The 25422-nt window shown below is 32.6% G+C and overlaps 1 protein-coding gene across 1 annotated transcript; it reads right to left on the bottom strand.

Annotated features, from left to right (window-relative positions):
- Positions 1-17088: 17088 nt before the first annotated feature.
- LOC134251531 (uncharacterized) lies at positions 17089-24780 on the bottom strand. Its single transcript, XM_062733945.1, has 4 exons — positions 24725-24780; positions 17999-18100; positions 17799-17897; positions 17089-17392 (listed from the first exon to the last, which is right to left on the bottom strand). The coding sequence occupies exons 1-4, from the start codon at positions 24778-24780 to the stop codon at positions 17089-17091; spliced, it is 561 nt and encodes a 186-aa protein (XP_062589929.1).
- Positions 24781-25422: the final 642 nt, after the last annotated feature.

A 25422-nucleotide genomic window follows, 5' to 3' on the forward strand; every position in this document is an offset into this window, starting at 1 on the left:
AATAAGCAGTTACAGTTCTTAGATATAGATAATGTCACAATATGAATCAATAATAAAAAAGTGGTATCAACTAATCCCTAGTGTTACTACTGAACCGCCCTTCCCCCTTGAAATTTGTTTAAAAGAAGACGTCATAAAAGTAAATTTTAATTGAATTAACAAGTAAATTATTGACAGGCAGACTTTGTGAAGAAAAGCTGACTTAAATAGATAAGGTGAGCCAAAAATTATAATCTTTAACTGAGGCAGTTGTTCCTTTCTCCAGAGGTTCACCCCTTTTTCCCGATAAGGAACATCTCCATGAATCTTCTTTGGAGAAAATCTTCTTTACAAGTTCCCTTGTAAGGTAGGTATATTCTTTGTTCCCAAGGAGTTCTACCTTATGTGCAACATCTGCATAAACATGTACAATCATGTATAAATATGTGTAAATATGAGTTTTATATAACAGGTCCTCAGGTTTGTTGGTTTTCCTTGCCTGGTATTTCTTCTTATGGCAGTTCAGCTCTTTCCTGTCTTCTTGATTTCCTCCTCTGTCACTTTCCACTGGGTCAGGGTTTTAAACTTAACTTAAAACGTTTGCTAGCCATCTGGGCTTCATTTCAGGGGCTAACATTAAAGTTTTAGTTTCTAATAATGAAAGAAGATAATAAAATGGTAAGATGTCGCTGTTCTCTACATATGACGGCTTTCATAGTTGCTGAAATTAATTTACTGACTGCATATATTTTTTATGGAATATCTTCAGTAATTCAATGGCGATCCTTGCTGATTTAGAATCTTCAAAGGACTTTGGTAAAGATCGTCTGTATTTCAGGTGAGAGGAAAAATATTTCGTTAGGACAGGAATAAATGTAAATGCAAAGTTACCAAGATTAATTTTATTTTGTATAATATTACTTTTTTTTCAACAATCATTTAATGCAGTGTGTCATGACAAATAATAGTTGCAATATATTTCTTATTATTTGGTTGCACCTTTGTTTCATTCATTTAGAAATATAATGAGAAATTGTATTTTCACTGCAAATTTCTGTAAGAAAATTGTGAAACTAGATTCATAAAGTATTTGTGAATTGGCACCTTCTCTGAAAAAAAAGCCCAGCGGGAGGAATTTGTCCCTATTGGAGAGTTCTAGTTTATGTATATGCCTAATAATTTAATTTTGCATGCAAAAGATTTTAAGTTGATCCTAAGCTACCTAACAGTAAAATGCTACACTCCATGCAATTTAAATAAAAAAACCAGCAGACATGATTTGAAAAAAAAGAACACCGAGGACATGCATTGAGTATTTATATGGTCGATTATTATTTTTTCAACACCACAAAGATGTTTTCAAATATCTTCAAATACCTTAAAAATTTTGTGCGTTTTGAATTTTGTTTAAATATAGTTGACTAGAATACTGAAATAAATATAATTATTTCATCATTCTTGCTTCCTGGATTTTCATTGAAATGATTTTGGCTTTCATGTCCAGCAGCGATGGAGTCTGGAACCCTGTACAAATCAAGGTCATATCATGAATTTACAGCCATAAAAAGGCGTAGTATAATCATGAAGTTTTATAAGTTACATTTTTTTCTGCATGTGCATTCTGGATGTGTACATGTACATCTTAATGTTTTCTTAAGAGCAACATTTTACGTTAGATCTGTTCTACTAAGATTGATATTTATTCAATTTTTTTATCTGTCTGTGAGAAGGCCAGTATTGGCTTGTAACCGCCTTTTATTTAGGTTTTTCTTGAATTTTCTTCCGATAGAAGACATCTTTTATTATTGATCAAAGCTAAACAATGGACAGGCTGCTTTTCAGAATCTGTTTTGGCGAGTATTGGAATATTCATACTATTCATAATGAGTGTCACTTCGGTTCTCAGTGAAACCATAGGTAAACAATGATGGCGGAAGCTGCAGAACACTCAAATTGTAGGGCTGCCACGGTTCAGACATTTTTCGGTTCGGTTCGGTTCAGAAAATAAATTCTCGGTTTTCGGTTTTTCCGGTTCGGCTTTCATTTTGAGAATTTAAATAAAACATCTTTAATATATCAAAGGATAATAAGGATTAAGGACATTGTAGAAAGTACTATTTTGCTGACACAAATTTCTATCCATTTTATTCAACAGAACAAGTTGTTAAATGTAACAAAAAATAACAAAGTAATAAACTTCTTGTTTAAAATAAAATAAAATAAAATTAATATAGTTATTGACTAGAGTTATCATCAAATCACAAGTGTGGGAATACTTCACGTTTTTGAAAGTAGGGGACGTGGTTGACAAAACAATTTCTTGTGATTTGGTTTTCCTTCCACATGTGTACAGTACCCGCATCGTTATTCTTTACAAATCTATCGTGTCCTATCGTGCGTGTATCCTATCGTATCGTGCGTGTATCCTATCGTATCCTATCGTATCGTGTTTTCCGTTTAACGTGTTTTGCGTTTTCTATCGTGTTTTCCATTTATCGTGTTTTGCGTTTATCGTGTAGATCGTTTATCAGGTTCTATCGTGTATCGTGTTTTGCGTTTATCGTGTATATTCGGAAACCCTCGCTTTTTATCTTTAGTAAAGGAAGAAACTACCGAGATATTCCGAATTTCTTTTTCGTTTTGTTAACTAAAATAAGATTATTTTAACCAAGAAAGAGAAAAGAAAGTTTTTTATCATTAAAAGAAATATTAAAGCGTGGAAGGAAAAGAATATATAAATAAATAATATAATTAATAAATTAAATAATTAATAATAAATTGAATTGAGAAAATAATTATATCATTGTCAAGCAGAAAATCAAAATTAATTCTTGAAAATTAAATAATCACTCCCTGGTTTTTTGATTTTTTTTTTAATTCATCGAATTGTATGACTTTTGGTCAAAATAAAATATTAATAAGATTTTCTTGAATTAGTCAGAGTTACTAGAGGATGATTTTTCCCCAGAAATACTGAGTATTATAATTAGGATTGATATGTATCTTTTTTAAATGCAATATTCATTTTCTCCCGATCAATCGTCTAGTACTATTAGGAATGTGTTTTTGCCTCTGATCTACATGTATGCACAATTATTTAAAATCTTGATTTTAAAATATAATATCAAAATTATAAAATGTAATGCATAAGAATGCCCTACCCGATTTATCACATTATGGCAGTTACTATGAAAATAGAAGTTTTTCATTTATTTTATCTGGCATTAGATAATCTAAAAATAATTTACAGGGAAAAACATGATGACTTTTAACAGCTTACCTTTTCGGGGTGTAAATTGTACAATTTATGGATTTAAAAAAATTATTTCCTTGCTTGGATTTAAATAAAAAATCTAATAAATCAATTTCATGAAACAAAAGCCCCTTTACTCAATCCGCTGATTTATTTTATATGTACGATGTTTCCATAATGTTTATGTAAATAAGTCTTTTCATGAACTAAAAAAAAAATACTACACTTATGGTACATGGACTTTTGGATTATAGGATTTTCCTTCGGATCATCGGGTTTTCATTGGGTTACAGACAGAATTAATTCTAGGAAAAAAATTCTTTGATCGCAGAAAAGATTGAAGTAATTCCAACATTCTAAACTATGAAAATTTGCTCGCATTAATTTTTTGTTCTTCGGTATTTTACTTTAATAATGAAAAAGAAGTTTGATTCCGCCGTAACCATGCAAGACGAGTAAATGTATTGCACCCAACTAATTTATAACATTAATCGATTTTATTCCATAAGTACATAACTTTATTTAAGAAGTCAATTATATTATTTTTGGCAATTTGGTTACATCATGTTTATCTTATTTAAATTGGTTACGGACTTTCAACATCCAGCCCTTCGAATATGCCGTATATGAGATTACCGGGTAAGTCTAAAATAATTTTAGGGTTTAATAATTCATTTGCATTAGAAACAGTACACACAAAGTTTAATTTAATATCAATAATTTATAATTATTTAGTCGGAAAAGTCGTACTTAACCCTTTTTAATATTTGTTAATAATTTTTTGTGTTTTGTATTATAAAGAAAAAAAGTAATAATCAATACCTAGGTTTTAGGTATCTGATATATGAATGTTTACATGTACACAAGTGAGAACAGCGTAAACCTACATGTACATGTGCAGTTGTAGAAGATTCATATTTTGTTGACACAGTTTACATGTATTAATACAAAGCGCCATTATATTAACAATTATTTAGATTTCTACTCAAATTTATTTTCTTGAACTATATAGTTTTTTAAAGCCAATTTATTTGTATCTTTCTTTCAGACCGGCCCTCTATATGTTTTTTTTCCCTTAGATTTTGATATTTAATCGCGATTTTTGGATACACCGCAGATTGCAAGCTTTAGGCATTAAATACAAATATTTAATTTATTGCGTAAATTTCGTCCTTGAAATAACTTAGTACTTGTAGATAAATTTATTAGGTAGAAATGTATATTTTTTCATAAATGATAAATAATAAATCTATTCATAAAGTTTCATTAATTAGTAATAGTACCCGTAAAAAAACGGCACATAATTTTGTAAGGGATTTTTGTGCAACAATTACATGTCTGTTTAAAAAATCCATAATTAAAGGAGTCATAGTTCAACCTTAAGATGAGAATTTCAACATTTACACGTAATCGTCAATCCACTCTTATGAGTACAAATAAAAAAAAAACACAGTCTCCATTTCATAATAATCCATTTAATTATTGCCAAAAATTTAAATAAACAACTTTTGTAAATTTACCAGTCATCTCAATTTATTTTATTATAATAATTAAATGTACTTTATAATTTAGATTTGAAGCTCTGCAAGAATTTCAATTAAAATATCGCAGTAACTGAAATAAATAATATTTTCGTCTTGTCAGAAAACGTTCGTCATTTTGAAACAATCCTATCAGGTTTTGCGTTTATCCTATCGTGAAGATCGTTTATCAGGTCTATCAAGTGTTTAGCGTTTAACATGTTTTGCGTGTATCGTGTTTTGCGTTTATCGTGTTTTCCGTTTATCCTATCGTGCGTGTATCCTGTCCTATCGTGCATGTATCCTATCGTATCGTGCGTGTATCCTATCGTATCGTGCGTGTTTCCTATCGTATCGTGTCTCCTGTAAAGAATAACGATGCGGGTACTGTATGCCATGTTTAAATGTCTTCGATGTTACCTGTATTTTCATTGGTTAAAGAACCCTTCATTGAAATAAACAACCAATCACAACGCGTGTTGCAAGCAAATTAGTATTATATAAAAGATAAAATAAACCGAACCGAATGCCATTTCGGAACGGTTAACCTAGTTTTCGGTTAACCGTGACAGCCCTATTAAATTGCATTATCTACGATTTTCAAACGAATAGGAAGGCCACTTTTTAATGGCATCTGCAGTCAAAAAAGCACACAAATTTATCTTTTCTGTAGCTTGAATACTATGAGCCACCAAACGAAGGCATAGCGGGAGACGAAGACAATGTTGTCAACACTGCCACTGGGCCTACTGATAATTTTGCCTGTAGAGAAGCTTTTGGAAAGCACCAGTTCATGTAACAACACCTTGGCGAAAATTCACTGCGCTCGATTATGCGGGAAATGACAGAACGTGCGAAATTACCTGGAAGAAAAACGAATCATTCAGCAATAAAAACAATATGTACAAAATTGCTTCATGCTGGTATAGCCCCTACCACTATTCAACAACTAACTGGACACAAAAACGTCCAAAGCATCAATAATTACGCCACTGCATCAATCGAAAAAACGAATCATTCAGCCCTAAAAACAACATGTACAAAATTGCTTCATGCTGGAATAGCCCTACCACTATTCAACAACTAACTGGACACAAAAACGTCCAAAGCATCAATAATTACGCCACTGCATCAATCGAAATGCAAAACAAACTATGAGTGATATCTTTCAAATAAAACAAACAATGAAAACGCAGGGGAAAATGTCGTTTGTACAGTTTCGACATACCATCTAGTTTTAAATCCGCCACACGCCAGTTCCACAACTTCGATGTCGACATTCTCAGCAAATTCATCATTCCTTCCGTCAAAGTCCGCAAGAGAATTGTTTTTAAACGCGAGAATGATGAACTGCACCATCAATAATTATGATTCACAACCTCAGAATCCAAAAAAAAAAAAAAACCGCGTCCTTGTGATCTACAGCGATGACTCTGAATGACTCTATCACTCCTTGTTAAAAATTTTTATAACATTGCAAAACAAAAAATGGTTCCTTGAAAAGTCAGTTTCTTTTGAATTATCAATAAATATTTCGAACCTTGCATCCTTTTAAATTTCTTCTTTTCTAATATATAAGGCTACATTTCCCCTCTAAAATTTTCCATTCTGTTGCAGGTATCGTATATTTCCTGAATATTTAATTCAGTGCTTGATTTAGGGATTAATTTATGTAAATAATTTCATTACATGTAAATATCAAACTGATTCTTAAACTTTATCGCTCTCTTGTTATATCTAAATTAGACTATGGATGTATTGTATATGGATCAGCAAGGACTTCTTATATCAAGGCTCTTGACGCAATCCACCATCAAGGTCTTGTGCTTGAGGGCTTTTAGAACTTCGCCAAAAGATAGTTTATATGTGGAAGCAAATGAGCCACCTCTGGACTGAAGAAGAATTAAACTAGCTTTACAATACATAATCAAATTAAAAGCGAATACAGACAATCCTGCTCATGACTGCGTATTTCATCCTCAAAATGTACATTTATATGATAAAAACAAGAAATGCATAAAACCAATTTGTTTACGATTAAAAAATCATATTAGAGATTCTGAACTACCATTAGATATTATAAAATCAACTTCTCTATCTGAAATACCAACGTGGAAATTAAGTAAACCCGAAGTTAATAAATCCCTTTCCGAACTTAAAAAATCAGAGACAAATCCCCTCGTCTTTAAACAGAAATTAGCCGAAATAAAAGATTCTAAATCTTCAACAGTAGAAATTTACACAGACGGCTCAAAGGATAAAGGCAGGGTTGCGGCCGCTGCAATTGTCAATAAAAATGTTTTTTCTGTAATACTTCCAAACGAAGCAACAATTTTTACGGCTGAAGCTAAAGCTATACAACTTGCTTTTGAATATATTAATACCTCGGATGAAAACTCTTTTACAATATTTTCAGATTCGCTTTCGTGTTTACAGTCCATACACAACATGAACAGTGATCATCCGTACATTTTGGACATATTAAATAAGTTCTATCATCTTGCTAAACAAGGTAAAAATGTAGAATTTTGTTGGATTCCAAGCCATATTGGTATTCCCGGTAATAACAAGGCTGACAGTGCTGCAAAATCTGCTCTTCAATATGAAATAGTACCTTTTAAAATTCCCTACACAGATCTTAAGTACTTTGTAAAACTTTATGTAAATTCTCTTTGGCAAATCTATTGGGATTTTTGTGATGGTCATAAATTGTATTCAATACAAAACAAAGTTAATCAATCATCCGACTTTGGTCTGAAACGTCAGGACGAAGTTATTTTTTCAAGATTAAGAATTGGACATTCAAGATTTACCCATTCCTATTTAATGAGCGGGGAACATCAACCTGAATGCATATCTTGTGACTGTGCCATAACTTTAAATCATATACTTGTAGAATGTTCTGATTTCACACCTGTTCGAAATAAACTTTTTTATGGTGTAAAAACGATGCATGATCTTTTTGCAAATGTAACTCCTAGCGCTATTTTACAATACCTGCAGGATACAGATTTTTACAATAAGATTTAAATGTCAATATTTTATAAACATTGTTATCTTTGTATATTTTTTTATTTAACTGTTTTTTATTTTTAAATTCAAAGTCCGTCGGATGGGACGTTAAATGGTGCCCCGTGTCAAGGATAACAACCCCCTTGGCACGCAAAAGATCGTTTCTCTGGAGTTCGAAAAAGAGTAGGCTCACTGGGGGCCGCCAGAGAAACCCAAAACTTTCAAAACCGTTCATACAGTATTTAAATTACTCCGCCGAAATATTGCCGACTCGGCGTAAAAAAGCAATAATCAATCAATCAAACTGATTCACCTTATTTTCAGGTAGTATGTGACTGTCACATGGAGGAAACAAGCTATTCTCTTACAAAAAACGGAAAAAATCTACAAATTGTATTGACTTTCTACAAGCTGTTCTATTTCTGCATTGTTGACAGATACAATATGTATTAACATCCTCACACCAGCAAACAGAATATCGCTGGATCGTCTCTGTCCCCACAATGGAATCACATCATTGGTGTGGGGACGGGTTCCTGGCCGGTGATCGGGGCGGAGTACATGTACTGAGATTATAAATGACTTACCACGTTATGCGATGCTGAACTCATAAAAACGTAACATAACATTTCAATTTTTGAAAAAAAACGGACCAATAGCATTTCCTTGCTCCCCATATAATAAAATAATGATGAGTTGCGCAAAACCCTCGCATTACAATGTTTAAAAATCCGGTGATTTATAAATTGTTCTATACGAGCATATTATATTTTTTTTAAATGCAGATGCACCAGGATGCTGGTTCACCAGTTCTAAATTAATTACGTCCATTTGCTAGAAAGTATTGAATGCTGAGATGCTTACAAGGGAGTACGGGGATAAGGACTGTTAATCCCTCTGTTAGAGACTTCACTATACCCCATACATGTAAGGACCTTACAGTCCATACATTGATTAGTCCCCTGAAAAGAGGGCTCCAAATTAATAGTTTTTCTTTTCTTACTGAACTCATTAACACCTAAAATAAACTATTATTTATTTTTTGGTAAACTCATATTATTTATTTATTTATTATTAAATCATATAACTCATTTCACATACATTTTTTCTTGAGTGTATATTAAGAACACGCCTGTTTTATTTGTATTAAAACAACACAACACAACAGTGCAACACATAATGTATGATAAAAGATGTACACTTTTGTCATAAGTATGTAAAAATTGTTTAATACATTGTCTATAATGAGTCCAATTTCCTCCACCTTAGTTGCATCCAATCTTGTAAGGAATGTCAGGATGGGCGCAGTACTAAATGTATATGAATTTAAGACACGTATTAAATGCAGAACAGAAAGAAGATAGCTAAGTGGCTGTTACAGTGTATACGTTTATTTCCATATATTTAATTATATTTAATTCTAAAGTGTCTGTTTTAAGTTTATTTCCATGTGTTTCATTATACATGTAATTCATTTTTTAAATGTTGATATTTTAGTGACACTGTTTTCTGAAGTTGTTTCGCCTTTGATTTGTCTGTCTCTCGTAGGTAATGCTGGTTATGCATGTAATTGACTGGTCTGCTCTTCATTGGGATCTTTTGGGTTTCATTCACCAACCTGTCATCCTGAAATTAGGGGTGTTGTTAATAATCTGTGAAATATGACCAAGTCGTTGAAATAAAATATATATTTAATTATTACTGCAAATGTTTTTAATGGAAAAGGGATACACAAGAGCACATTTAACAGACATGCAGAAGAAGACTTCAACACTTACAGAAGGAAATGCGGTGTAACATGAGGGACTTCTACCAAATAGCACTAAAAAATTGCACTTTAGTGACATTAAGAGTGAAACGAAAACGTACATTGCTTAAGGACGAAAGCTGATTTCCAAAGACGCTTACTCCAAGAAAACTGATCCATCGTAAAAGTGTTAAATGAAGTTGATCATATAGACAATCAGTTCAGTGAAGTCACTAGTTTGCTGGAACACAATGCACTCTACAGTCTTGAACCATTATTGATGTGTTTCTAATGGCAGAGAGAGAAGGCGATGTGTGCATCTTTGAGAGGAAGGCCCTTTACCAAAGGATGGTATACAGTTGACTCGATTTGTCCAATACCTTTCTCTCCAGTATTTCTCTGGTGGATATATTTAGTTCAGTTCTAAATTTGAATTATTTCTTAAATCAGATAAATCCTCCGCTTATGAATTCTATTAACAAAATGCCAGAAAAAGATTTTTCTTTTGTTTTCGGAAAAAAGTTGGCTCACAGAAAAACAAAAAACTGATTATTTAATATAATTTCTTGCCGAAGTACGGCTAACATATTGCCGTCTGGGCGTTACACGCCAATCAATCGAGGGACATAACCTGTCCACTGGAACTTTCAGCCTGCGCTTAAACGCTGAATTCCTTTTCTGCACTTTCTAGCTTTACCCCTAATGCATCTTCCCAAGTCAAGAGTTGCTGATCCGATTCGCTCCACATAAATTCTTGACCGATTGGCCGACGCAGCACAGTTAAGATTACAAATGGAAATATCGGCGATTTTTTAAAGAAAGAAAATACATACTTTATTAGGATTTGGCGATTCTTTTCAGGACTTCACTGATATCAAAAAAATGTAATGTGATTTCAATCTACATGTTGGGGACATTTAGATTTTAAATCAAGACTTGTCACGTGATGTCGACGTTACGATTTTAGCTATTATACTTGTAGCTTAGAGATCATATAAAAATTTCAATATTGCAAGGGCATAACCAAGTTAAAAATCTTTGTTTAATTTTTAATCATTTTCAACACTATGTCGTTTGTGAAAAGTGCTGTGAACCTATATAGATTCCCTTTTTCAATTATAAAAATTTAATTTGTTGGACGGCAGGTTGATTATTTTGCTGGTCAACTACATTTAATATAGCTATAATTAATTTATTTGCAAGATTTAATGAAGTTGGCAGAATTTTTGGAATATCTTAATGCTTCTTAAGTTTATGTGTAAAAACTTGACAAGATACACTGAGGGTATGCCCTTGCAATAAATCGATTTATTATGGCCCTTCAATTACTTTTTCAATGAATCTGCATACAAATACACGACGGTAGGCCTATCACTTGTCTGGAGAATGAAGGGACAGTTTAAAAATAAAATACTAAATTAAATATCGCATCCAAGTTAACGGCCTTTCGTTTAATTGCAAATAATATTTTGGAAAAAAAGACATTTTTCATTGAATAAAATGTTGACTTGATCAGCCTCTCACTGTGTATAAACTGCGTCATTTTTGTGAGATGACGTCACATTGACAACACTGGGTGAAAAAAGTGGTTTCCCATCATGGGAAACTTTATGGAAACCACATGGAAACCTCAAGTTTACATCATGTTTCCCAGTGGTTTCCGTAGCGGATGCTATTCCGCCAAGTTTCCGTGACACGGAAACCCCCTACGCTCCGATTCCATAAGGTATCCCGAACCACGGAAACCTCTGTAAACCTGAAGTTTCCTGAACATCCATGTAGTTTCCCGTAATGGGAAACCTAAAGATTCCACTGGTTTCCAGAATCAGGAAACTTGATGGAATCGGAGCGTAGGGGGTTTCCGTGGAATGGAAACTTGGTGGAATCTTTAGGTTTCCTTTTACGGGAAACTACATGGAAGCTCGGGAAACCTCATGATTCCTAAAGTTTCCTTGACTCGGGAAACCATATGGAATCGGAACATAGTGGTTTCCGTGGAATGGAATCTTTAGGTTTTTAAACGTAAAAAAGTTTGGCTTAAATGCTTGTCTACATACACATGATCAAACCATATAAACCCGATCCAATGGAAACAAGACTGTTGAACATGTAGATTAAATTCACAGGAGCAATTTCTGTTTATTTCCTTGTGTGCAACTGCGCATTTGATCCTCCAGTACAGGCCCAAGGAATCACAATCAGCTGCTTGTTGTTGTCACTGACATCAAACAAACCACCTCTATTAAGAATAAAGTCTACTTCAGACACGTCCTCTTTAGGTTTTAAGTACCAGAGATGAGCACCTGTACTCTTATCACACTATAAAGGGCTCACAACACCAGAAAACTATTTATCGTCAGTAAATCAAAGCGAAAAGGGAGCTATAGAAATCATATTTATCAAAGCATTAACATCAAAATTTTGGAAAATGTAGTTAAAAGAACAGCATTAAGAATTTTTATTTCCATTAAAGAAATACGGGGTAGTAATTACTTTTCCGTAGGACTTTACATTTGCGTCGGAAGCAAATTGAAAGTATGGGGGAGAAATTTTTTTTTTGTACCTCCAAAAAAACCTGACAAGCAAAAAAAAAAAAAGGAAATGTCTTTCCCAAACACGAAAATCCAAACATTTTCTTCCAAACACCAACACTTTTCCCAATTTTAACCTATACTAAGACGTATCTGTTGAAAGTGGGGGGCTAAACTTACGAAGATATGTTCAATGTCTATACTAAGTATATATTTGGAAAAAAAGTGGCTAAGCCCCCCCTAGCCCCCCCCCCCCCCCGGTTCCGACGCCTATGCTTTAAATATAATATACCAAATTTTAATTGCAACTCTTGGGTATTGCGCCGCCTACCTAAACCAGATAATGAAATGTGTCTTTTAAATTGGAATAATTTATGCAGTTACTCCATATTTGTCCATAAATTTATTAGATAGTGTTGGTTTAATCTATATACGAAGATTCATTAATGTATGACATAGGGTTCCTACAAAACAACGCTTATCTACGGATTTTGGGACAACCCTCGTAAAACTTGGATTCCCTACTGTGTTTCTGCCCTATCCCCAAGGGTCATAATTTAAACAATTTTGTCAATCAAACCCGCCAAAAATTTTGAAGTTTTAATAACTTTTAAAATGAAATAAGATTTTTAATTAATTTTTGTGTGAAATGCTATTAAAATATATGAGTCGTAATATAGAAAAATATTGACTTCAAATATGTCAAAAAAATTTTAACCATCAGAACCAGGAGGTTTTCCCTTGGAAACGAAAGATCTTAAATATTAAGTTCTAAAAAATTTATTTTACCTCGCTGTATTCTACGTTGAGGAGGTGAAGATACCTATTCACTATCATCGTGTCAGAGGAGGACTGCAATAAGGGGTATTTAATTATTCCCTTTTCTGTTATCATCTTCAACAATGAAAATAATTTTTTTGTAAATTTTAAGTTCAAGTTGCAACGTACATGTATATTTTTTTAATACACATTTGAAAAAATATATTTTAAAAAATAGTTGAATGAAATATTTAACATGTTAATTACCACCTTTTTAACCCACAAAGAATGTTCTGCTGATGCCTTTTCAACTGGTTCATCACTATGTATTATATAATTTTTTTTATTTTTTGAATTGAATGAAATTAAATATTTCTTTTAATCACAATCAAATAAGAATACTCGTAAATATTTCAAATTAATTTGTCCATTGTCTATCATTATCGCATCTTTGAAAACATTTTAAAATTTCATGATCATCTTATTGGTAAGGGTCAAGTTTGTTTAATAAGGATAGTGTCATTTATATCATTAAACTTTCTCCAAGCATGAGATCTTCTTCCTTTAGCCTTGAACACGTCTCTCTTCACGTGTTTCTGTCATCTATGAAAATCGGAAATGTTATGTAAATTACAATAATTATTTAACAGTTGTAATAAGTTTAATACTTTTAGGCTTAAGAATACTTACCTGACATTCCACAGGTGGCAAAATGGAATTTCTTCAGCTTTTTGATGTCCGAGAAATATAGTAATCGTTTTTGGGACCCAATTTTAGAAAGCTTACCATCATTAAAAACCTAACCACAGATTTCAACTCCAAGACTATTGAGAAGTTTAAACCAATAAAAAAATAATTAAGGCGAAGCCACTTTAAAAATTTTCTGTTGACTAACAAGTTTTTAATTTGAATACCTTGATAAGTCATAAACTAATTTAAACAGCCATAAAAGACATCTTTTCAAGTTAATTTCCATACAACATGTCTCAGAGAATATACCTTTAAAAATCATCAGCCAAAACTGATCATAAAAAAGTGCGATATCATATTTTATTTAGTTATGCGACAAATCACATAATACTGAAATTGTTAATTTATGTGCCATTTTTTCTTTAAAACTATTAAGAATTAAAACTATTAAGAAATTTTTTTGTCTGCGTAGGTACTAAATGCAAAAAAAAAAAAAAAAAAAATAAAGACTACAGAAACTAAATTGATGTTGATTATTTTTTCTTATGAAACACGTGTCTGTAAATACTGGTAAATTTTGATATACATTCATTTCTATGAAAAAAAAAAATACGAGTGAGGAATTAAACCTTACTGCTTATGATTATATACAAGAAGTGACAATTTAGTGACACGTAAAACTGTGAATTGTGACCCCTTTGGTCCTCTTCTATTTACAGTTATATGAGCTCTAATAAATCAACTGAACTTACTGAGTGAGTGATGGATAAGTTCCTGGTAATGAACTTGTCTTGATCCAAGCCACTTGTAATTTCCTTCCCTTTCTCAGATGCTTAAAGAGAGAAGGCATTTTTCTGTTCAGGAGATAATAAATACTTTATTTATTTATCTAAAGAAGGTAACCTGGTTAGTGCATGCACTATTCTTCCCCAGGGCCTTCTATGTATATCAAATACAAAAAATATACAGAATACAATTCATCATATATAATATTAATATGGTTATGTTCCAAGGGAACAGAGTGCAGGCATGCTCTGTTGTCGTGAAAGAAAATTACATCTACTTTACAGGGATTGTTGGTGCTGCTATGAAAAATAAGGTATCTTTAGGAAACTAATATTGAAGTCTGGTTGTGACAATATGCAAAAATTTAGTTTGTGAATGTATTCAAAGTGAAATAATTAAGCAATTTTATATTCTGTAATCTTAAGAAACTAGCCTTTTAAAATGTATTACATTTAGGTTTCTTAAAACTATAAACTGAAAATGGACAAAAGGGCAGATATGCGTCACGGTTCACCATACGTCACAAGATATTGCACTCAGATACCAAAAGGACAGGAGACGCTATAAATAGTGACTTCGATTGTCCGGCAGGAAAAGGACCCCAATGGGACCTGTAAGCACCTAGCTGCTGTCAGGCTCATGCTTCAGCATGGGAATGTTGCTGTTGATAAAAGTTGTACTGAAAATCTGCAGCTTTTCAACACCCTAATCAAGATTGTTATATAAAATCCAAGTTTCATTTAAAGTTTTATTCTGCAAGAGAACACACTCTGATTGATCAAGATGTGTACCTGTTATCTGTATTGGTCAGTGTACTTTGCTTCATTCCTTTTACTGAGTACTGCATTAATTATGTCGCCCCGAACGAAGTCGGGGACGACATATTGATATTGTACGCATGTTTTTTTATCCAGGCTGTTTCTCGGAGATGGCTGGGACAATCTTCCTGAAACTTTCCTTAAAGGACGATCACTGGTTGTAGTTGTGCAGTGAGGTCGTTCAGTTCCAATATGTCTACCGTTGCCATGGAAACCTGTAAAAAGCGACAAATTTTGTCCGAGAGTGTTCTCTCTGGTCCCTTAAACGTTCGTCATGAAACTTTTCTTATTTTAATGATTAGTATCTGTAGTTCTGCAACTCGTATTTAAAATTTTCATATAATCGATTATTGCCATGGAAACCAGGTGAAAGTTAAAATTCTTTAATTTCGATTTTCTCAATAACTACTCAGGCAATCGTTTTGAAACTTTCAATGTTTATTCCTTGCAATGTGTCAAAGTGATTTCTACTTTCAAAATAATTGTAATGAGTCGCTCACGGTTGCCATAGAAACGAAACAGAAAAAAAGATTCAGATGCACACATGTGTTCTCCAAGGTCTAGGTCAAAGGGTCAAAGTTCGTCGTATCCAATAAAAGTTCTTTTCACAAGGATTACATATTTGAAATACGAAAGCCCTAGTACTTACCGTTCAAACGTTATGGCTATTTACTATGTTCAAGACGACCCCCCTTTTTTTGAAGCACACAGCCAAGTAGATACACAGATATAACATATACAACTTACAAGTATCTTTTTAAAATCTTCATTCATAAAATTCAGTTCCCGTCATGTGATATTTTGCCATCATTCATTCTCCTTCTGTTTTGTCTCTTGAATTTATAAATATTTTATTTTATCTATATAAAAAAAAATAACGATTGTCAGCTGCATTTATTATCATTTCGCGTTTTCATGTATATCTATCACTTGTATATTATTCATTTCATTAGATAGTGCAAGTATAAATTAAAAAATTGGTACGTCATTTCCATAGTTTTTATTCATTCATAAATTCTTTGATCCGCTCCTGATGGTTCGCAAAGCCTTGATCACCACTGTATACAAAACATTCATCTCGCCGAAAATGTTCATGATTCCGCTAAACTGAGAAAGTTCACACATGATTTATCATCTCATAACACACATCAGCTCTCTGCAATGCAGAAATGCTCGAATTGATGGTGGCATGTCAGATTCGTTTTTCGGTAGAACCTCTAAAATGAAAGTGAAAGAGGGAAATTTCAGAGTTCTCACTGGCGTTACAATACACAAAATAATTCGGCTGATCTTCTTCATAAATTACATTTCCCAAGCTTTTATCATAGGAAAGATACTGCCAATTAACAAGTATGAGGCTCAGTTCAGTACATCTGCCAGATTTCTTTAATGCAAGTCTGCAAATTGATGAACTTGTATTTTTCCTGCACTACTTTCTTCTCCTACCGATTCTAAAAATAATGAGTGGGATGTACCGAATTAAGGTCTTCCGTTTGCAATGGAAAGGACTGATATAACTCAATGGTTGTTCAAACTTAGCTTATGGACTTTTGTTTTAGTGATGATAAAAATGAAAGTCTTGTCTAATACGGGGCGACATATGCTATTGCTTGCAATAGCAGACTTTCTAGTTCTTTTTCTTGTTACCAAATGATTTTCCCCTTTTTTTGTTTTTATAATTTTTTTTTAATTTTTCAAAAAATACACTTTCATTCATTTTTCAATACTCATTTTATAAATGTGATTGATAATAATTTAATGTTCATTTACATATATCCCAATAAAAGAACAAAGACACATCATTACGACTCTACAACAAACCAACATTACAGAGATTTCTAAATCGTTTACTCGAAGGTAACTCACTTTTTAAACATTTGAAAATATTTTCGAACATTTAAAAAAATCCTGAATATAATGTACCAGCATGGAAGTCTGTAATAAGTCCACGCGAACGGAATCAGTGAACTCACAAAGGGCACTCAGCTGTCCCTTAATTCAAATGATACACCCCTAAAGTTTGATTGTAAGAAGAGGTTCCAGGTAGGACTACTGGTGGTGGTACTGTTGTATTTGCATTGGGTTTTAAGATATGGTCAGGAGCGGGAAGGTTGAATACCGAATTAAATTCCTGTGGTGTAGGAGGAAATTGAAAAGAAGATGTCGATATGTTGATTGGTGATGCGGGATTGGAAGTCGATTCAGGGCTTGATGCAATGCTTACATGTATCGGCGAAATGGGGCCATTTCCCAATTTTCTACGTTCCAGTGCTTTATATTTAGTAAAGTTTCCTTTCCTGTAATGAACAAACTTACAGAAAAAATAATGTGAAAACACGTAAAAACAAAAGATATTTTTGATATTGTTTTTATTCGTTACCCATGATCATTTTTCAAAGTGTACGAAAGTAACCTATGCTGATGCAAAAGTGTAATTCTTAACTATATCTAAAAAAAAAATAAAACAAAATTTCAGATCTTTACTTAGGTATTTGTGAAACATGCATAAAAACTGAACATATTAGTTTTAAAGATTTCTCACCTAAATTTCTTTAATATCTCCTCCTCTTCGTAAGTTTGGAATGGGATATCCATAGCTTTGCTCATTTTTTCTGGGAAAAATAGTAACATTTATGATGGAAACAGAAAGATGTGGGTTATTAAAAATTTGCATTTTATAACTGACATTTTTTTTAAATCTACCTCTTTGTCAGAATAAGTGAGTCTTCCGCCTCGCTGAATTTTCTCTTCAAACCAGTTAAAAACTCTTCCGATATGTGGTGGTCATCAGGAGAATTGCCGTGTTTATTAAGTTTTTTCGCATAAATATTTTAATTTAACATATTTTGTTATAAAAACTGGTAAAAAAAATAAATAAAAATTAAAAAAAATCAGTTTTCTCTGACTCGAAGACCGATTCAAAAGATTCTTCTGCAAGTCTAATCCATTCTTCCTCAGAATCCCCAAAAGATCTCGAGGGGGAAGAGGTACATGTATTAGATTCCCTGAAAAGAAAGAATTTTATATTACAGTCACAGAAAGATAACTCGAAAATTTACACATTCAAAAACTGTGCACTGAAAAATTTACAAGAGCCTGACATAACTTGGAATAAATTGAATTATTTTTAAGATAGAGTATTTTAGTGGGAAATATCTTCATCGAAACAAAACAAAAGAGGTTTTGTTTTTTTTTTTTTACTTTTTGAACATTATTCATGAAAGAAATATTATACAAAACATGCGAACACTTTTTAATGAAAACTGTAATTTCAGAATGTTTAATATATATGAAACAAAGAAAAAGTAGCTTTTAATTAGATTTATAGCTCTTTCAAGTATGTTGCATAAAACATTTCAAGTGCTGAAAAATTAATGAAAATATAATTGACCAGAACAAAAATGTTACATATTTATATGTTTAAAAAATACTCTACATATTTTTTTAAGTAATTTGTTCATAAAAGTAAATTATTCTCAAGATGTTTTTTATTATATATAAAAAATACATTGCAAGGGTGTAATTTCAGTACATTTTTGGCGGAATTTCAGAGGTAAAAGCGTAATCAATCATGTTTTCCTATTTTGTTGTTTTACTACAATATTCTATTTTTTCACAACAACCGAAATTGTACATTACTAGACAAAGCTTGCACAAACGTTTCTTTTTCGAATCATCTATTGGCAAAAAAGTGTAAAATGCCAGTCTCTTATATTAAGGTTTCGTCAAAGGTCAACATGTCTAAAAAATTATTTTTACAATTGCTCCAAAACTATGTGTGGTATAAAGTCAAAACGTTTACATTTTGTAAATATATCACTGATTAATAGATAGAAAGTATTACTTGATAACAAATATTTTTAAAAAGATATTTTTTGAGAAAAATTTTATCAGAAAATATGCATATTTAAAAAAAATGCACCTGCTTAATTCTGTCCTTTTTGTGGAAACCAACATTGTAGAAATAATATGTTTATCATTGAAGGGCAAGTTGGACGTGAATGGTCTCTGAAAGGCTGTTATTGAAAGCATGTCATGTATAAAGACAAGACCCCTATAGAATCCGCCATTTGCAGTGTACTTTCACTTTCAAGTCTTAACATTTGGACAAAATAAACAGGGAAAACAACTTTCCAGAGGCTATCCAAGTCCAACTTGCCCTTCAATGATAAACATATTTTGTTTCTGCAATGATGGTTTTCACTAAAAGCATGGAATTAATTAGGTGTATTTTTTTGAAAATATATGCATTTTTAAAAAGAATTTTTCTCAATTAATATTATTCCAAGTATTTTTTTTTATCAAGTGATACTTCCTATCTGTTAATCAATAAATAATTTATAAACTGTAAAAGTTTTAACTTTATACCTTACAGAGTTTTGGGGCTATTGTAAAAATAAATTTATGGACATGTTGACCTTTGACGAAACCTTAAACTCAAACCAACTGCACACCCTTGATGAAGCATTGGGTCAATTTGTATCAAATCACTTAATTAAAGCCTTGCGTTTGCATATTTATGTAGTAGATGTATATTTTATTAAATAATTCAATAAATGATAAATAAATAAAATAAATTTAAGATAGTTAAATAAATTAAAATCTAAACTTTTTCTATTACTAATAAGGTATTAAGTGTTACCACCCATCCCTCTTGATCCACCTATACATTTCATACACACATTCATTCATTGGTTGAACATTTACATTTCATTGGTAAAGGGTTTTACATTGTCTAGTGAGTGATATTTACTCAGTTTGAAAGATCTGAGTTTCAGACATGTAGAGAGCTAGATTTGGTGAATTATTTTGAATTCTCACTGACTTACTGACAGAAACAGTACAGAAATATGTAAGTACTAATATTGTAACATTTTAATCTATATTAGAATATGAATTATGATATACATAAGAAACTAAGAATTTGATACTTTGTAAAACTATGTATATAGAATATTTTATGTCTAGATCAGATGTGGATAAATCTGATAATTCTATATGAGTTAGTATATTCAGATCCTATTAAATGTATATAAGTAAATATTTTCATAAGAAGTATTTTTGTATAAATACAGAGTTATTGTAAAGAGCATATCTTTTGGAATTTATTTATTATTAATATAGTGTAACACCATATCTGAAACATGTGAAAAGATCCATACAGTATGTCAGATGGACTTGGTTCCACAAACCGGTATGCATTACTGTTTTATTATTTTGGTTATATATGAAAGATTACTCTTCACGATTTTGGAAAGTATGTTTAACTTGTAAAAGTTATTGCCCTTTGTGCATGTAAAGTGTAACAACATTTCATAGAGTGAAATATTCATTTATGACACTATTTGAATAATGACTCCTATGTATATCTACTATCATATTTTATTGTACCATTCTAATGTTTTTGTATATTTTATATTAATTTCAGAGCCATATGATTGTTGATATATAAATTATGATGAAACCAGAAAGTTCTTCGACTTATTCATGTTATTATTGCCGGGATTCCCTTTACATTTACACAAATCGTACATAATAACACAGTATTTCATCTTTTTCACACTGGCATTTTCTATCTTCTTCTAAGCAATGTTAAAGTGAACTAAATTGAACAAAGAACAAGCTGTACTTAATACATCATTTAACAGTTAACGTATGTAGTGCACGTAAGTAGGGCGTTCTCGTGTTTTTCCAAATCTTCGCCATACCAGTACACATATAACTACTAGGTAAATTGCGTATGTTATCGGATTAGTCCTTTATTAATTAGTTTTACTAAAAATTCTAATTTCATTACAGCAGGTCGTACTTTGACTCTAAAATTAGACGTTCATAATAAATTTAAAACCAAAATATAAAAAAGCGTACAATTCATATACGTGGCGTAATGGCGGAATTACGTGGTAAAAAGCGGAAGAATTACGCTAAAAGCGGAAGGGTAGGCAGGTCTGCACCTGCTGTGACACAGGGCCTCGGTTTATACGGTCTCATCCGAAGGACCGCCCCATTTAGTCGCTTTTTACGACAAGCAAAGGGGTACTGAGGACCAATTCTAACCCGGATCCCCACGGGTAATAGGATGAGAGCAAAGGCAAACGTTACACAACCATTCGTCTTCTCCAGAGCAGTGACAGATGATATCAGACAGTATGCAAAGGAAGCCGGATAAGGAAACCCAGATGCAATAAGATCCATCAAACTAAGCAAAATCCTGGCGACAAACCTGAGCGAGACGTCTCAGGACATCCTTAAGTTTGCCACATGCCAAGGGCACAATTTCCAAGTCAACCGAGAGTTCTTCAGACTTTCAAAGAATGCATTGCACCTTTCGAAGCTTCTCCACAGTATAAACAATGGCACTATCCAGAAGTACAAAGAAAAGGATTTTGACGAGATTGATCTTCATGATAAAGGTATTCATTTTCTTTCTTTTTTTTCAATATTGCAATATTGATTTTTCTTTAATCTAGACCTCGTTTTAATTTATCTTAATGTTTAATTCTTTAATTTTATATGTTGAATAAAGAACAAGGTTCACTTTTGCATTATTTTTTCCCTGTGATTTTCTGAGAAACTGAAAATGCATAGTTTTAGTAAACAATTGTATTAAATATCACTTAGATGTTTGGTGACTGCGTATCTATCAAAAATGACGTCATTTTCTGGCTAGTCAATGCATGATGACGTCATAAAATGCGCCAATTTCCTCATATTCTTAAAAAGTCTACAAAAACGGCTAATTTTTAAAGCTACATTTTGATATTCAATATAGAGCGCAACCTCTGATCTAAAATATGCAACTAGTAAATGATAGAACTCTTTCTGATGATTAATGGACATGTTTTATGTTTTTAGATCAGAGAGTGCGCTCATATTATTTTCCTTCACTGAAAGTACTCAGTTATACATGTTTACCTAAAAATTCAAGAACATTGCAATTTCATAAATCCCCTTCTCCTAGACCTGGACTTTTAGAAGAATTGTAGAAGAATTGAAAGCACCAAGTCTCTATTTTATTTTAATTCTTCAAATAGAAAATCAAGTCTTGATCAATTAATTGGTATATCTACATCGCCGTTTTATGCACCGTAAACCGACTTCTTTTGAATTTCCAGAAAAAGTTGACTAGGAATCATAAATTTGAAAATAGTTGCCAGAAAGAAAAAAATTTCTGATGATATACTGAAACGCAAAAAAAGGCAACACCCTACTTTAGGGGGAAAAAATTTTGTAAAGTAAAGATGTTTGAGTCAAGCTTGAGTCAGCTTAACAGATATCAAAAACTGAATGTTTAACAAAACATTTGGCAATTTTATGGAGTTTTAAGGATTTGTACTGTACATGTACCTTTTAATAGCAATAACACACAACTTTTAAAACAATTTTTAAACCATATTTGTTATATATCTAAAGAATGGTCAATTTACAAGGATTTCAGTTGTGTTAAGGTTATTTAGATTGGTCAATGTACAAAAAAGGTATAGGTATTTGAATTTAAGTAGTATTTAATGTTTCCTGCCAATTTTTCGCTTATATAAAAAAATCAAGAATAACACTCGTTAAACAGTAAATCAATATTTATAACAAATATTTATTGTTAGTCCATTATTTATACACTGAATTGACGACAGATTTTTCGTTATTTCACGATCATGACAATGAGCACACGGTGGGCGTGACCGATCAGCAGGGAATGCTCACCTCTCCAAGGCACCGATCCCACCTCTGATGTTCGGCGGTCCGTCTTTGCTCTGCTCTTGTTTTGTTTTGTTTTATGGACTTTGAGATTGAATACTGTTCGTTATCTCTAAATCTTTCTTGCACAATTTTAAGTAATAGCAAAATTTACAGCTGATGTACGTAACTTGGAGAAACAAATGGGAAGTTTATTAAACTTTAATTTTCATGCTTCCTGATTCCAGATCATTTTCTGTTTATAAGTATCAACTGCAGTATCTTCGGAATACTTTATGTTGTACCAATCATTAAATCAGACACCTAGAAAGATAGAACATGAGTAATTTTAATGGAAGTAGACATCAGCAATATTATCAAGATTTTACTAATATAATCATGGATGTTAAATTATTATTTTAATTTTAAATAAGTTTAAAATCCTTACGTGTAAATCTTTACCATCAAAAATATAAGTCCTTTCACTTCGGAGTTCCGAATGACAACGGAAAGTAAACGGAACGAAGAGTGAACGGTGAACGCAAAACTGTAAACGAAGAGCGAACGGTGAATGCACGCTAAGCGAACGGTGAGCGAACGGAAAAATGGGAAAGTAGAACGTTTCAAGGACTATACAATTTTCTCCTTTGGCTGGTCAGTGTATTTTTTTGAAATATACCTATATGTGAAAGGTGCAAATTGTACCTAAATGCGCTCACATTTTTAAATCAATTGTAAAATATAGCTGGCATTTTCCAACAAAACAGATCAACAAAACAAGATTTTCTTATTTAAGAGTAAATTCATATGCTAATCTAGGAACTGGCGATACTTTATAACTTACCAATCAGCTAAAATAAATGAGTGCACGAGTACCACAAAATTACACAGAGGAAACTTGCTTGGAGTTTGATAACACTGCAAGGAGACTATTTCTTTCAGATGACTTAAGTAGTCAAGACATGAATGGTTGTGACAATTGCAACATGGTTGTGACAATTGCAACATAACTCCTATTAATGAAGACACAAATCTGAGATTAGAATCGATTATTTCAAAAAAATTCTGAAGGCGATGTACATAATTCAGTAATGCTTATCAAAAATACCTTAACTTTACTAAAGAGGCTTAATAAATGGAGCATTAAGTGTTGTTTTCGGTTTTTAGGAAACCGTTGCATGGAAAACAAAACAGCGGTTAAATCTCTAGAGTGCAAATTTGAAAATGTTTTGAAATAAAATGAAAAACTTAAAAAAAAAATAGAAGCTTTAAAAAAAATCAGTAAAAATCGAAATGGAGAAAGAAAAACTGAAAGAGGAATTGAACCAATCACGGGCCATTGTGTTATTCTGACACTGATGAACATTCTGATGAGGGTTTGTCAGGGAATACAACAGGAGAGGAAGATGAACAGAGATATTCAAAAACGACAGCTTAGAGAGGAGGGACATGTCACGCCGAGTGTGAGCTAAACACACACGCTTGCATCCAAAGTTGCATTCATACACATAATCAAACATACTCTTATGCACATTCACGCTCTTGTAAAAAATAGATGTCTTGTGAAGAAATGCTGACATAAGTATCAATGTAAATTCCTATTTGGTGAAAATTCTGCCAAGGAAAATTTTTAAAGGAACCTTTTAATTACAGGTAACGAATCATAAGCCGGACATCATAGGTCCAGCGATGATCGGCTTATTACCCGAACTCTTGTTTTTTGAGAAAAAAATATATCCACCTGGCTGAGGACTATGAAAATAAAGTCACAGACGTCCAGACATTCTTCAAAACGCAGCGAAAAGACACGACTTCACCCTAGACCAGATCGAAAATGCAGACCAGACGCCACTGTCATTCGACATACCCTAAACAACGATCGAAACCAAAGGATTAAATACCGTGAACATAAAGACATCAGGAAATGAGAAGAACCGCTTCACATTGATGCTTGCCTGTACTGCCGATGGGGGAAACTACCGTCCTTCAACATCTTCAAGAGGAAGACCATGCCTAAACAAAATTTTCCACGAGGTGGGATCTGAAGGACCCATGTGAGGATGGATGGATGAATACCTCACGCTGGACTGGGTGAATACTGTTTGGGGGAAAAGACCTGAAGCAAGGACATCTTCTGCTGCCACAACATGGAAAAGACCATGGCATGACAAGCATTCTCCAACCTTTAGACGTGAGCATTAATAAACCAATGAAGGCAAGCCTCCGACGGAAATGGAAGGACAGGATGATCAGCAGACAACACAGCTATACAAAGGGTGGTCGGAAAGGAAAGTCGGAACTAGCAACCATTCGAGAGTGGATTTTAGAGGCATGGACCAAATTACCCAGAGGGTTGAACATTAAGCACTTAAGAAGTACGGAATCTCCAATGCCATGGACGGGACAGAGGACGACGTAGCTTATAAAAAAATATGATTATCAAATACTTAGGACTCTTTACCATAAAACTATTAAAATTCGGAAAATCTATACTTATAAATTAACAAATTTTGCAAATAAATTCTGAAACGGCTGCACAAGAGTTCTTACTTAAGCCTGTGGGAATACGCTATGTATAAGGTGATGTCCGTAAACTATATTCAGATTTCATTCACATAGTAATTATCGTAAATTTAATTAAAAGTTTACTTTC

The sequence above is a fragment of the Saccostrea cucullata genome, unplaced genomic scaffold, assembly GCF_032062105.1.
Source record: "Saccostrea cucullata isolate Sc308-1 unplaced genomic scaffold, CSIRO_AGI_Scuc_v1 ctg2168, whole genome shotgun sequence".
NCBI classification, from domain to species: Eukaryota; Metazoa; Mollusca; class Bivalvia; order Ostreida; family Ostreidae; genus Saccostrea; species Saccostrea cuccullata.

Bases quoted from the DNA above. Each gene is read 5' to 3' on its own strand.
- LOC134251531 (XM_062733945.1), bottom strand. From the start codon at position 24,780: ATGGTCTTCCTCTTGAAGATGTTGAAGGACGGTAGTTTCCCCCATCGG. The intron at 18,101-24,724 runs GCAAGCATCAAT...CTTTCTTTTCAG, and splicing joins TTCCCCCATCGGCAGTACAG to GGAATCTAATACATGTACCT. The intron at 17,898-17,998 runs AGAGAAAACTGA...ACTTAATAAACA, and splicing joins TTTGAATCGGTCTTCGAGTC to CGGCAATTCTCCTGATGACC.